A 14846-nucleotide genomic window follows, 5' to 3' on the forward strand; every position below is an offset into this window, starting at 1 on the left:
GCTCTAGCGTAGCGGTGACTCACAGTGTGAGCAAACGCGTTAACGTTAAGTAGTTAACGCTAGCTTGCCCGTACTGGCTCTGTTATTGTAGTAGAAACGGTTTATACAGTTTAACATTTTCTTGTTGCTATATGTTTTCTCGCAAATTAATATGTATTCACTGTATTCCCATTATCAGCTTTCTAAACTGCGGTGGAAATTGTCATCTATTGCGCATCAGTTAAAGCACCAAGAATGGCTCTAACTATATGTTTTCTCGCAAATTAATATGTATTCACTGTATTCCCATTATCAGCTTTCTAAACTGCGGTGGAAATTGTCATCTATTGCGCATCAGTTAAAGCACCAAGAATGGCTCTAAATGTCTTTGGTAAGTTAAGTTAAGCTAGCAAACTGTTCGCTTCTGTCAGTTTGATACATTTCTAGTTCCAATACCAGCTCTAACGTCATAATGCATGTGACAGATATGCAAATGTTATGCTATCGAAATGTGGTCAGTGTTTGGCTATCAAGCTACCTTTTTTGGCCTTGTCGGGAGGCCTGTATAGAGTTCTTTCGCGCGAGATGAAAACGTATTTTGCGTCAGCAGATTTGTAGATACGATGTTGGCTAGCTAACTAACAGTTTAGTCTAGTCATTATTAGCGTTACAGCCTTTTAGGTCATGTCAAAACCTCTTGATCACCAGAGGGCATCACAAGGTGTTGAATGACACACTTTGTTAGGTTTTCTGTGATGATTGGCAAGGACCCTTTTCAAGAGCAGGAATAGTAGACTACAGGCTATTGTCGTGTTTTTTGTTGTTGTTGCATCAAACTAAAAATATTGGCAATTTAGCAACAATGATAGGGGGATGCTATACAGTGGTAGGCATCGACATGTCTGTCACTTTTGGTCCGACTGGGAAAGGGAGAGAAAATGCATAAATAAGTTAGGGGACAGGAAATGTATTGCATTTCAAGTTTAAGATAGAGCTGACATCCAGGCTGTGGGGGATGAAACGGGAAGCTCTGTGCTTCCGACAGATCCAGTGTATTCTGTTGGAACACGCATGCCATAGTCCTTTCAGGATGTGGGTTGTGGTTAAAAGCACAGTCTGCAGCAGTCTGTCGTGCATTCGTTTTTTGAAGGTCAGAACATCCTTGAAGTAGCCTAATTCAAATCTTTGGCAGTAGTAGCTATCTTTTGAAGGTATCCTAGGCAATGGTATTTACCCAAACTGCATGTGGTACGGTTTAGTATAGAACAGTGGTCATTTTTTGTAAGGATGTGTTGCTATGAGTGGAGACAGAGCGACCATATCAACAATGCCAGACGTGTTAGAAGAGTTTTGTGTTCTGCCTCTTTTTTATGTTTATGCTTCCTACACTGCTATGTGGCTGAGGCATTAAAGGAGAGCATAACTGTCTCTTGAACTCTGCTCTACTAGTTAAATGACAACAAAATGGTGCATTACTGCCAGTCCACCACCAACATGGATGGATGTGCGGAGGCAATGTCATAACTCCATGGCCAGATACTGCGTCTTGGGGCCAGCTGCACCTCCTTTTTAGCGAGATGAGCTGCGCTGAAAAAAGTGTAATATGAAAAGTCAATTCCATGCCCTCATAAAACAGTTTGGTTTGGCACCATGATGTATAAATGTTTTAATGTATGCATGCTCTTCTCTTGTACAATAAGTGTAAGCTAATATTAATGCTAGATTTATTGTGAATGTGCATAAAATCCACTGCATTAGTTTGGTATTGTTGATTAGGCTAGTCTCAAAGTATCTTGCGTGTAGCCTAAAATGAGTAACCTATATTATTCTCAAAGGCAATTCAGATGTGCTAAAGGCCCGCTGAGTGTAATAACATTTTTTGTAAAAAATATGATGTCTGTGTTACTGAATCTGTTCACTTGCTGTCGATGTAGCAAATCAAATTTGTCAGGGTGGCTTAATCAGCACAGTTTAAGTGTAGTGTGATACAATGGCCACCTGGAGGCACTGTAAATCAGGAAACAAAGATTTTTGTTAGTCTGTCAATGTTGATTTAAAAATATATATATTATATATATATATATATATATATATATATATATATATATATATATATAATGTTCTTCCTTCCTCAGACCATGATGAATACAGACCACCAGTGTGGAAATCTTACCGTGAGTGTAAATGTATTCTAATGATTAAAATATTGTAGGGAGCAATGTAATCATGATGTTTTACTGACTGTGTTCTGTTTTTGCACCAGTGTATCAGCTCCAGCAGGAGGCACCACATCCACGGCGATTGACCTGCACCTGTGAGGTAAGCAAACAGATAGAGAACAGAGATAAATTTCAGCTATTCGTAATAGATTCTCAACCTTAATATAATATTATTAAACAAAATGCTTCCAATATGACAATTTTATATGAACTGAAAACAATTTACTGCAACACTTGATGAACTGTGACAATATACCGTAATTTCCGGACTATAAGCCGCTACTTTATTCCCACACTTTGAACCTCACGGTTTATACAATAACGCGGCTAATTTATGGATTTTTCCCGCTTTCACAAGATTCGTGCTGCCAAATAACTGAGCACCGTCACATAATGTGACGTAAATCGAGCGCGCTCAAACTTCCCATCATTCTGATTACGGTAGTAATTTTGTCATCCTCATCATGGCAAAGACACGGAGAAATGCATATGATGCAGCTTTCAAGTTGAAGGCGATAAATCTGGCTGTTGGAAAAGGAAATAGAGCTGCTGCATGGGAGCTTGGCCTTAATGAGTCGATGATAAGACGTTGGAAACAGCAGCGTGAGGAACTGACTCAGTGCAGAAAGACAACAAAAGCTTTCAGAGGGAAGAAATGCAGATGGCCCAAAGTATTTGCAGCCACTCGACATCAGTGTAAATCGTGCATTTAAGGTGGTGCTCCTTGTTCAGTGGGAGGCTTGGATGACAAGTGGGAAGAAATCCTTCACTAAAACGGGCCGCAGGCGAAGAGCATCTTATGGTCAAGTCTGCCAGTGGGTCCTGACAGTGTGGAGCATTGTCAAAAATCTACTATCATCAACGGGTTTCGAAAGGCTGGACTGCTGCGTGTTGAAGGGGCAGCATGAGCTCAGCGGGGTATTTGCCTCCGGATGAAAGTGACGAGAGCGACAATGAAAACGATCCAACATCGGATGAAGCAATTCTGAGGCTATTCAACTCCGACACCGAAGGAGATGACTTCAGTGGTTTCAGTGCACAGGAGGAGGAAGATAGTGACCAATGACTTTCTTGGTAGGCTACTGTTTTAATTTTTGTTACAAGCCGTGTTTCGTTTAAAGGCTGTGTAAAGTTAATTTGTTTCAATGTACCGGTAGGCACCTGCGGCTTATAGACATGTGCGGCTTATTTATGTACAAAATACATATTTTGTTAATAATTCAGTGGGGGCGGTTTATATTCAGGTGCGCTTAATAGTCCAGCAATTACGGTAGGTCTGCACAGGACTAATTTCTTCATCCTGCTCCCGCAGCTTTTTTATACCACACCCACCACTTCCTCCTGTTTTTTTGGTGAACTCCCACCTGCTCCTGCAACAACTGGTCCCACCCAACAGCAGTTCCAAAATGTTATTTTAGGCTTAGCTAACTTGGGAGCCCTGGTCCCAGCAATTTTGCCACCCTAGGCAATATCAAAATGCACAACAGCCAAATAAATAGGTTAAATGATATTCTCACATGGCCAATTTTTCATGTTAGGCTACCAGTAGGCTATTATTGGGCTACATATCAGCCAATAGGCTAGGGGTAATTTGAAAGACATCCAGAGTTGGAGAGAAGTAGAATAGATTGGGTACTTGACTTGAGCTACAATTTGCATAATTTTTAGGAGCGGGACGATTTTCAGGCGGAGACGTGTTCATGTAGTAAACTACACTCACCGGCCAGTTAGCAGGTACACCCACCTAGTACTGGGTCGGACCCCCACCCTTTGTCTCCAGAACAGCCTGAGTTCTTCGGTGCATTCTATTAGGTGTCGGAAACATTTCACAGGGATGTTGGTCCATGCTGACACAATGGCATCATGCAGTTGCTGCAGAATGGATGCCAGTACATTCATGCAGCGAACAACCTGTTCCATCTCATCCCAAAGATGCTCTATTGGGTTGAGGTCTGTCTAGTGAGCTGGCTACTCAAATAAACTGAACATGCTGTCATGTTCTAGGCAAAAAAAAAATACTCTTCAATTATCCAGTGTTGGTGATCGTGTGCCCACGAGCTGCTTCTTCTTATTTTTAGCTGATAGGAGTGGAACACTGTTCACACCCCTCTTGTTGGGGAAGGTAAAATGTTGCAATTTTAACCTAATTTCGTGCAATTCAACACATTTTGCATGGGGCAGAGATTTTTTGTTGTTGCTGTTTTTTAAAGCTAATTTTCTGTAATTCTATGGGTTCTTCCACACCTTTTGGGTGTTTATATGATACCAGGTAAGCCCGGTACGTATTGACCCCGTTATGGATCCGGTCCACAGTCCGCCAGTTGATTATGGAGGTCCGAGATAGACACTGTCATGCTTGAAAAACTTGGGAGGGTGGCAGTTTGGCCGGCAGCGACGATCATACCACGCTCAAAGTTGCTTAGGTCACTAGTTTTGCCCATTCTAATGTTCAATAAAACAGTAACTGGATGCTTGTCTGCCTACTTTATATAGCAAGCCACAGCCACGTGACTCACTGTCTGTAGGAGCGATCCATTTTCATGACCTGGGTGGTGTACCTAATTAACTGTTTGAGTGTTTTTACGTTTGTCATTTAGCAGACTCTTATCCAGAGTGACTTACAGTTATAGCTCATATTTAGGAAGTTTCAGAATCGCAGAACTAAATCGTATGTAATTGTGGCAGATGCTCAAATGTTCTAGGAGGAGATTAGGGCTTGGCGTATTTAAAGTTATATCTGTATGAATTCACATACCAGTATAGATTTTTACAATACGGTCTATAATGGTATTTTAAAGGTGCAATATACAGAAATCGCTCTACCATTTCCTGGTTGCTAAAATTCGAATAGTTCTCCTATTTTCAATTTGTGTGACAAAACAAGCGGCCATTGTACATCTAAACCGCTGTGAAAAACAGTATTTTCCATAACCAAAAATATTGTGTTTTGAAGATGGTGTAAAAGACACACAAACTAAACTTAAAAACATGAAGCATAGAAATAGTGCACCGAGAACAGAAATGGCGCCGGAGAGGAAGGCAGACGTTTTACATGTCCCCAACCGATTGTTTTTTTGTTTGTTTATTTGCCTTGTTTGTAACTCATTTTTAAAACTTATTTTGTACATAATGTTGCCGCTACCGTCTTATGACCGAAAATAACTTCTAGACATCAGGACTGCGAATACTCACCACGGACTAGCAGAATCCTTTTTTCCCATTCACAAGTCGGACGAGCTCGATGCGAAGGATATACTGCTTTCTCGGGAGGCCCTGATCCCCGTGATTTGGGGAGAAAAAGGGGCTGAAGGGCGGGCTGCCTTCTGAGAATTCGTAGGCGATCGAATAAACCACTTGCAAACGTGCAATCTTTGGGGAATAAAATCGATGACCTACGCGGAAGATTAAACTACCAATTGGACATTTAAAACTGTATCTTATGCTTCACGGAGTCGTGGCTGAACGACGACACTTAACATACAGCTAGCTGGCTGGTTATACGCTGTATCAGCAGGATAGAACAGTGGCGTCTAGTAAGGCGAGGGGCAGTGGACTATGTAAATAACAGCTGGTGCACGATATCTAAGGAAGTCTCGAGCTATTGCTCGCCTGAGGTATAGTATCTCATGATAAGCTGTAGACCACACTACCTACCTAGAGTTTCTGTATATTTCGTAGCTGTTTTACATACCATCACAGTCAGAGGCTGGCACTAAGACAGCTTTGAATGAGCTGTATTCCGCCATAAGCAAACGCACACCCAGAGTCGGCACTACTAGTAGCCTGGGACCAAATTTCTGTCAACATGTTAAATGTGCAACCAGAGGAAAACAAATTCTGGACCACCTCTACTTCACACACAGAGACTCATACAAAGCTCTCCCTCGCCCTCTATTTGGCAAATCTGATTATTGCTTACAAGTAACAATTAAAGCGTGAAGCACCAGTGACTAGATCAATTAAAAAGTGGTGAGATGAAGCCGATGCTAAGCTACAGGACTGTTTTGCTAGCACAGACTGGAATATGTTCCGGGATTCTTCCAATGGCATTGAGGAGTACACCACATCAGTCATTGGCTTCATCAGTAAGTGCATCGATGACGTCAACATCTCAGTGACCGTATGTACCCCAACCAGAAGCCATGGATTACAGGCAGCATCTGCACTGAGCTAAAGGGTAGAGCTGCCTCTTTCAAGGAGCGGGACTCCAACCTGGAAGCTTGCCCTCCGACGAACCATCAAACTGGTAAAGCGTCAATACAGGACAAAGATAGAGTTGTACTACACCTGCTCTGACTCTCGTCGGATGTGGCAGGGCTTGCAAACCATTACAGACTACAAAGGGAAGCACAGCCACGAGCTGCCCAGTGACACGAGCCTACTAAACTACTTCTATGCTCGTTTCGAGGCAAATAACACCGAAACATGCATGGGAGCACCAGCTGTTCCAAGAGACGGTGTAATCACGCTCTCCTCAGCCGATGTGAGTAAGACCTGTTAAACAGGTCAACATTCACAAGGCCCCAGGGCCAGACGGATAACCAAGACGTGTACTGCGACCATGCGCTGACCAACCTGCAAGTGTCTTCGCTGACATTTTCAATCTCTCCCTGTCCGAGTCTAATACCAACATGTTTTAAGCAGATCACCATAGTGCCTACGCCCAAGAACACTAAGGTAACCTTCCTAAATGACTACCAACCTGTAGCACTCACGTCTGTAGTCATGAAGTGCTTTGAAAGGCTGGTCATGGCTCACATCAACACCATTATCCCAGAAATCTTACCCCCGCTCCAATTTGCATACCACCCCAACAGATCCACAGATGACTCAATGTCTATTGCACTCCACACTGCCCTTTCCCACCTTGACAAAAACAACACCTATGTGAGAATGTTATTCATTGACTACAGCTCACCGTAGTAGCTAAGGACCCTGGGACGAAACACCTTACCTCTGCAACTGGATCCTGGACTTCCTGACTGGCTGCCCCCAGGTGGTAAGGGTAGGTAACAACACATCCGCCACACTGATCCTCAACACAGGGGCCCCTCAGGGGTGCGTGCTCAGTCCCCTCCTGCACTCCCTGTTCACTCATGACTGCACGACACCAACACCATCATTACATTTGTGATTGACACAACAGTGGTAGGCCTGATCACCGACAACGATGAGACAGCCTATAGGGAGGAGGTCAGAGACCTGGTTGTGTGGTGCCAGGACAACAACCTCTCCCTCAACGTGATCAAGACAAAGGAGATGATTGTGGACTACAGGAAAAAGAGGACCGAGCACGCCCCACTTCTCATCAACGGGGCTGCAGTGGAGCAGGTTGAGAGCTTCAAATTCCTTGGTTTCCACATCACCAACAAACTAACATGGTTCAAGCACAACAAGGCAGTCGTGAAGAGGGCATGACAAAACCTATTCCCCCTCAGGAGACTGAAAATATTTGGCATGGGTCCTCAGATCCTCAAAAGGTTCTACAGCTGCACCACTGCCTGGTATGGCAACTGCTCCGCCACTGACAGCAAGGCACAACAGATTAGTGCGAACGGCCCAGTACATCACTGGGGCCAAGCTTCCTGCCATCCAGGGCCTCTACCAGGCGGTGTCAGAGGAAGGCCTAAATAATGTAAAAGACTCCAGCTACCCTAGTCATAGACTGTTCTCTCCACTACCTCAAGGCAAGCGGTAACGGAGTGCTAAGTCTTGGTCCAAGAGGCTTCTAAACCGCTTCTACCCCATAGCCATAAGACTCCTGAACATCTAATCAAATGGCTACCCAGACTATTTGCATTGCCCCTTCTCCCCCTCTTTTACACTGCTGCTACCCTCATTTTGTTATAATTTTTTTATTTTACCTTTGTTTAACCTGTTGCGACTCTAGGGGCAGTATTTTCATTTTTGGGGAAAAACTGGATATTTTGTCAGGACAAGATGCTAGAATATGCATATATTTGACAGCTTTGGATAGAAAACACAATAATGTTTCCAAAACTGTAAAGATATTGTCTGTGAGTATAACAGAACTGATGTTGCAGGCGAAAGCCTGAGAAAAATCCAATCCGGAAGTGCCCCATTATTTTGAAGCGCTGCGTGCCAATGAGTCCCCATTGAGCTGTGAATGTGCCATCAACCAGCTTACGCTTTCTACGTATTCCCCAAGGTGTCTACAGCATTGTGACGTAGTTTTACGCATTTATGTTGAATACCACCCGTAGGGGGCTACATTGCGCAAGTGGTCACATGATGCTCCCGGAGAAAATCTTGCGTAAAGTACAGAGGTAGCCATTATTCCAATCGCTTTTACTGAGAAACCAATTGTCCCGGTTGATATATTATCGAATAGATATTTGAAAAACACCTTGAGGATTGATTCTAAACCACGTTTGCCATGTTTCTGTCGATATTATGGAGCTAATTTGGAATATTTTTTGGCGTTGTCGTGACCGCAATTTCCGGTCGATTTCTCAGCCAAACGTGAAGAACAAACGGAGCTATTTCACCTACAAAAATAATATTTTGGGAAAAAATTAACTTTGGCTATCTACCTGGGAGTCTCGTGAGTGAAAACATCCGAAGTTCAAAGGTAAACGATTCAATTTGATTGCTTTTCTGATTTTCGTGACAAGGTTGCTTGCTGCTAGCAGGGCATAATGCTATGCTAGGCTATCGATAAACTTACACAAATGCTTGTCTAGCTTTGGCTGTAAAGCATATTTTGAAAATCTGAGATGACAGGGTGATTAACAAAAGGCTAAGCTGTGTTCCAATATATTTCACTTGTGATTTTTCATGAATAGGAATATTTTCTAGGAATATTTATGTCTGTTGTGTTACGCTAATTAGTGTCAGGCGATGATTACGCTCCCGGGTTTGAGAGTCACAAGAAGTTAACCAGGTAGGCAAGTTGAGAACAAGTTCTCATTTACAACTGCGACCTGGCCAAGATGAAGCAAAGCAGTTCGACACATACAACAACACAGAGTTACACATGGAGTAAAACAAACATACAGTACAAAAACAAGTTTACATACAATGTGAGCAAATGAGGTGAGATAAGGGAGGTAAAGGCAATAAAAAGGACACTGTGGTGAAGTAAATACAATATAGCAATTAAAAACACTGGAATTGTAGATTTGCAGTAGGTGAATGCAAAGTAGAAATACTGGGGTGCAAGGGAGCTAAATAAATAAGTTACCTCCTCCCCATACAGTTGGGGAGGAGGTAATTGTTTGGGCTATTCATAGATGGGTTATGTGCAGTGATCTGTGAGCTGCTCAGACAGCTGGTGAGGGAGATAAGCGCTTCCAGTTTCAGAGATTTTTGTAGGTCGTTCCAGTCATTGGCAGCAGAGAACTGGAAGGAGAGGCGGCCAAAGGAGGAATTGGCCCTGGGGGTGACCAGTGAAAATGGTGGGTGCTGCTATGGTGACCAGCGACCTGAGATAAGGTGGGACTGCAGAAGTCAGGGCATTCTTATTTCTTGCCCTTTGCGGAGCAGCACAGAGCTGTCGAGCATAGCTGTTGTGAAGGTAGTGAGTTTGTGTTTATACAGGACCTCCTGCCCCAACCTACCGTCAAACATTCATGTCAGTGGGGAGCTATATGGTGCCCTCTGCATTGTTACAAAATTTGAAAGGCGCACAGCGATGCTAAAGAGATCAATTTGGCCAATGTATGCATAAATTGGTTTTTAGTTCCCTCTACACCGACACAAACAGTATCCCGCAGACACTAACACACACCGTTGTTCTCAGCCATATTTGTCTTGAATACTTTGGCCTTTACTATTATTAGATAAAGAAGCCCAGATGGGATGATTTCTAAATAATTGAATTGCATGTGTAATATTGGAATTGAAGGAGCTCAGTCACACAGGACATTCTCTCAGTGACACAATTGTGCCATGACCCTCTATTGACATTCTGAGGAGATGGGGAGCCCATTTGCATGAATTGTATCACAGAAGCCAGTTTACTGGGTTTGGAGTGGGGGTTAATTATAAATAATTCAGTCTGAACAGTAGCTTTAGAATATAAAGTTGAGAGAGTGTTGATTTTAGGGGTTGCCATTTTATGCTTAGTCCACAAATCTTTAGGCTATTCCCTGGAGATGATGCCTTCCTCTGTCTGCTTTTTAACCTTCATAACCTTCAACTAAAAGTCATTATATAAGGTTACATGAGGTGAAACCAGGCAATTGAATAAGAGCTGGGACTATAAACCCAAAATTATCATCATCAACCATACTGATCAGGAATTTTGCTGATATCGTTTGTTACGATAAGTAGCCTATATTATAGCAATGTGAAGTTTGAAGTTAAATACATTTCCTAATATGGGTGCTTGTTAATGGGACAATTTATGGCCACAACTATTCGACTAGTAGTTTTAAAGGATAAAAAAAACTGTTGCAGATTAATGTTCTAAACTTATTGTTCTATTTGTTATCATCTCAATTCAGGCAATTTATCACAATATAGATTTTTGTCCTTATTGCCAAGCTCTAATAAGTAGTCTGCTCTTTTGCGCATACTGTATATAGCACTTTCTCTTGTCTAACACTACTGTATTTTAGTTTGTAATATGCTAAATGTTTTAATCGCAAATTATCATAGCAGACTATGCCTATTGTAGTTTTGTCTATGTTGCTTGCTGCCAGATTGGAAGTGATGGAAAGATTCAGACTTTGTCTGGTTGTTTTCTGCTCATTGCTGTATGTCTGCCCGAAGGTAAATTGTTAGCTGACCTCTCCTGTAGTGTTTTGTAAATTTCCTTAATTACCAAATGATGAGAGAGCAAATCACACACCAGTCAGAGTTCTGCTTAATATTCACCTTTAATAATAATTAAGCTTTTTGACTTTGACAACCCATTAGTTTCTTCCTAGTTGGAATGGTGTTCATTAACTTTAATTACTCCGTGTCTCACAATCCCACCTTATGAACTCACATTGTTAATCAGATATAATACAACAGAGTATAAGTTTACTTAGTTACAATTCTATTTAAAATGGGGATATTGTTTATTAATTTATTCATAATAATTTTAACAGTTCCCCCTCAATCATTCCTTCACATGGTTTAAAAGATACATTTACATATGAAGACAAGCCTGACCTCTCCCCTCTCTGGGGCCCAAGTAACTGAGCCCTGACAGAGAAAGGATAACTGCAAACGGCTAACACTATAGTACAAAAAAATACATCCTAAATGGCAAGTATCTCACAAGCATATTATGAAAATAAAACATATCTATGTTACCCAACTAATTCTGATTCATCCCCAACAGTGGACATGCACTCTACTGGGAATGTAAACACATGCTGGTGTAAGTGGAGGATTCAAGGGTGATTACCCTGCCTGTATCTAATAGCTTGTTCTGCCTGCACCAATAGAAATCAGATGCCCTGGCAGCCAGCCATCAGCCCTGATCTCTGATGCAAACTACAACGTCTGTCTGTCCGCCCGCCCAGTACCGGTCAAAAGTTTGGACACATACTCATTCCAGGGTTTTTCTTTATTTTTGACTATTTTCTACCTTGCGTAATAGTGAAGACATCAAAACTATAAAATAACACACATTGAATCATGTAGTAACACAAAAAGTGTTTAACAAATCTAAATATATTTTAGATTCTTCAAAGTAGCCACCCTTTGCATTGACAGCTTTGCACACTCTTGGCATTCTCTCAACCAGCTTCACCTGTAATGATTTTCCAACAGTCTTGAAGGAGTTCCCACATATGCTGAGCACTTGTTGGCTCAATTGGGTTGAGGTCGAGTGAATGTCGGAGGCCAGGTCATCTGATGCAGCACTCCATCACTCTCCTTCTTGGTCAAGTAGCTCTTCCACAACCTGGATGAGTGTTGTGTCATTGTCCTGTTGAAAAACAAATTATATTCTCACTAAGCGCAAACCAGATGGGGTGGCATATCGCTGCAGAATGCTGTGGTAGCCATGCTGGTTAAGTGAAGCTTGAATTCTAAATAAATCAACAAAGCACCATCTCACCACCTCCATGCGTCATGGTGGGAACCACACATGCAGAGATCATCCGTTCACCTACTCTGCATCTCACAAAGACACGGCGGTTGGAACCAAAAATCTAATTTGGACTCATCAGACCAAAAGACACATTTCCACCGATCTAATGTCCATTGCTCGTGTTTCTTGGCCCAAGCAAGTCTCTTCTTATTGGTGTCCCTTAGCAGTGGTTTCTTTGCAGGCATTTCGACCATGAAGGCCGAATTAAACTGTCTCCTCTGAACAGTTGATGTTGATGTGTCTGTTACTTGAGCTCTGAAGCATTTATTTGGGCTGCAATTTTGGAGACTGGTACCTCTAATGAACTTACCGTCTGCAGCAGCAGTTACTCTGGGTCTTCCTTTCCTGTGGCGGTCCACATGAGAGCCAGTTCCATCACAGTGCTTGATGGTTTTCGCGACTGCTCTTGAAGAAACTTTCAAAGTTCTTAATGTTCCTCATTGACTGACCTTCATGTCTTAAAGTAATGAAGGACTATTGTTTCTCTGCTTATTTGAGCTGTTCTTGCCATAATATGGACTTGGTTTTTTAACAAATAGGGCTATCTTCTGTATACCACCTCTACCTTCTCACAACTGACAACTGATTGGCTCATGAAGTTGGTTGAGAGAACGTGCAAAGATGTCAGCAAGGCAAAGGTTGGCTACTTAGCATAATCTAAAATTGTGTAACACTTTTGGTTACTACATGATTCTATATGTGTTATTTTAAATAATTGATGCCTTTACTTTTATTCTACAATGTAGAAAATAGTAAAAAATAAAAATAAAAAGAATTCAATGAGTAGGTGTCAACTTTTGACTGGTACTGTATATACAGTGCATTCGGAAAGTATTCAGACCCATTTACATTTTCCAGATTTTGTTACGTAACAGCTTTATTCTAAAAATGGATTTTTTAAAAATCTAATTTTGCTATGAGACACAAAATTGAGCTCAGGTGCATCCTGTTTCCATTGCTCATCCTTGAGATGTTTCTAAAACTTGATTGGAGTCTACCTGTGGTAAATTCAATTGATTGGACGTCATTTGGAACTGCACACACCTGTCTAATATAAGGTCCCACAGTTGACAGTGCATGTCAGAGCAAAAACCAAACCATGAGGTCGAGGGAATTGTCTGTAGTGCTCCGAGACAGGATTGTGTCTACCACTTCTGGGGAAGGGTACCAACTAATATCTGCAGCATTGAACATTCCCAAGAACACAGTGGCCTCCATAATTCTTAAATGGAAGAATTTTGGAACAAGCAAGACTCTTCCTCGAGCTGACGGCCCGGCCAAACTGAGCAATCGGGGAGAAGGGCCTTACAATTTTTTAAACATTACAATACATTCACACATTTCACAACACTGTGCACCCTCAGGCCCCTACTCCACCTCTACCACATATCTACAGTACAAAATCTGTGCGCAGAGTGCGTATGTTATCGTGTGTGTATGCATGCGTTTGTGTTGCTTCACAGTCCCCGCTGTTCAGTAAGGTGTATTTTAGTTTTTTTAATCTAATTTTACTGCTTTCATGATTTACTTGATGTTCAGTAGAGTTACGTGTAGTCATGGCTCTATGTAGTACTTTGTGCCTACCATAGATTTTTCTGGACTTGGGGACTGTGAAGAGACCTCTTGTGGGGTATGCATGAATGTGCGCCAGTAGTTCAAACAGACAGCTCTGTGCGCCAGTAGTTCAAACAGACAGCTCTGTGCATTCAACATGTCAATACCGTTCATAAATACAAGTAGAGATGCAGTTAATCTCTCCTCCACTTTGAGCCAAGAGAGATTGACATGCATTTTAATAATATTTGCTCTATGTGTACATCCAAGGGCCAGCTGTGCTGCCCTGTTCTGAGCCAATTGCAATTTTCCCAAGACCCTTTTTGTGGCACCTGACCACACGACTGAACAGTAGTCCAGGTGCGACACAACTAGGGTCTGTAGGACCTGCCTTATTAATAGTGCTGTTAAGCAGGTAGCACTTTGCTTTATTATGGACAGACTTCTCCCCATCAAAGGGGGGGCGGCTGGGTAGCCGAGTGTTGGACTAGCAACCGAAAGGTTGCAAGTTCATATCCCCGAGCTGACAAGGTACAAATCTGTCGTTCTGCCCCTGAACAGGCAGTTAACCCACTGTTCCTAGGCCGTCATTGAAAATAAGAATTTGTTCTTAACTGACTTGCCTGGTTAAATAAAGGTAAAATAAAATAAAAATAAATAAAAAAAAAGCTACTAAAAGCTACTACTGTATCAATATGTTTTGACCATGGCCATATACAATCCAGGGTTACTCCAAGCAATTTAGTCATCTCAACTTGCTCAATTTCCACATGATTTATTACAATATTAAGTTGAAGTTTAGGGTTTAGTGAATGAGTTGTCCCAAATGTAATGCTTTTAGTTTGAGAAATATTTAGGACTAACTTATTCCTTGCCACTCACTCTGAAACTAACTGCATCTCTTTGTTAAGTGTTGCAGTAATTTCAGTCGCTGTAGTGGTCATGTATAATGTTGAGTTATCCGCATACATAGACACACTGGCTTTACTCAATGTCATTAGTAAAGATTGAAAAAGTAATGAGTCTAGACAGCTGCACTGGGG

The 14846-nt window shown here is 41.9% G+C and overlaps 1 protein-coding gene across 2 annotated transcripts in view; it reads left to right on the top strand.

Annotated features, from left to right (window-relative positions):
• The window catches only part of LOC115130450 (N-chimaerin), a 54526-nt gene that overhangs the window by 214 nt on the left and 39466 nt on the right, over positions 1–14846 (top strand). Inside the window, exons 1-3 of one of the 2 annotated variants that reach the window (XM_065019569.1) lie at positions 277–370; positions 2115–2153; positions 2243–2298. In XM_065019569.1, coding sequence (XP_064875641.1) covers positions 352–370; positions 2115–2153; positions 2243–2298 — 114 coding nt within the window. In that variant the 5' untranslated portion in view covers positions 277–351. Of the gene's footprint in view, positions 1–276; positions 371–2114; positions 2154–2242; positions 2299–14846 lie in introns of those variants that run through there. The other variant, XM_029661616.2, reaches the window with a different exon arrangement.

Source organism: Oncorhynchus nerka, linkage group LG6 (genome assembly GCF_034236695.1).
Source record: "Oncorhynchus nerka isolate Pitt River linkage group LG6, Oner_Uvic_2.0, whole genome shotgun sequence".
NCBI classification, from domain to species: Eukaryota; Metazoa; Chordata; class Actinopteri; order Salmoniformes; family Salmonidae; genus Oncorhynchus; species Oncorhynchus nerka.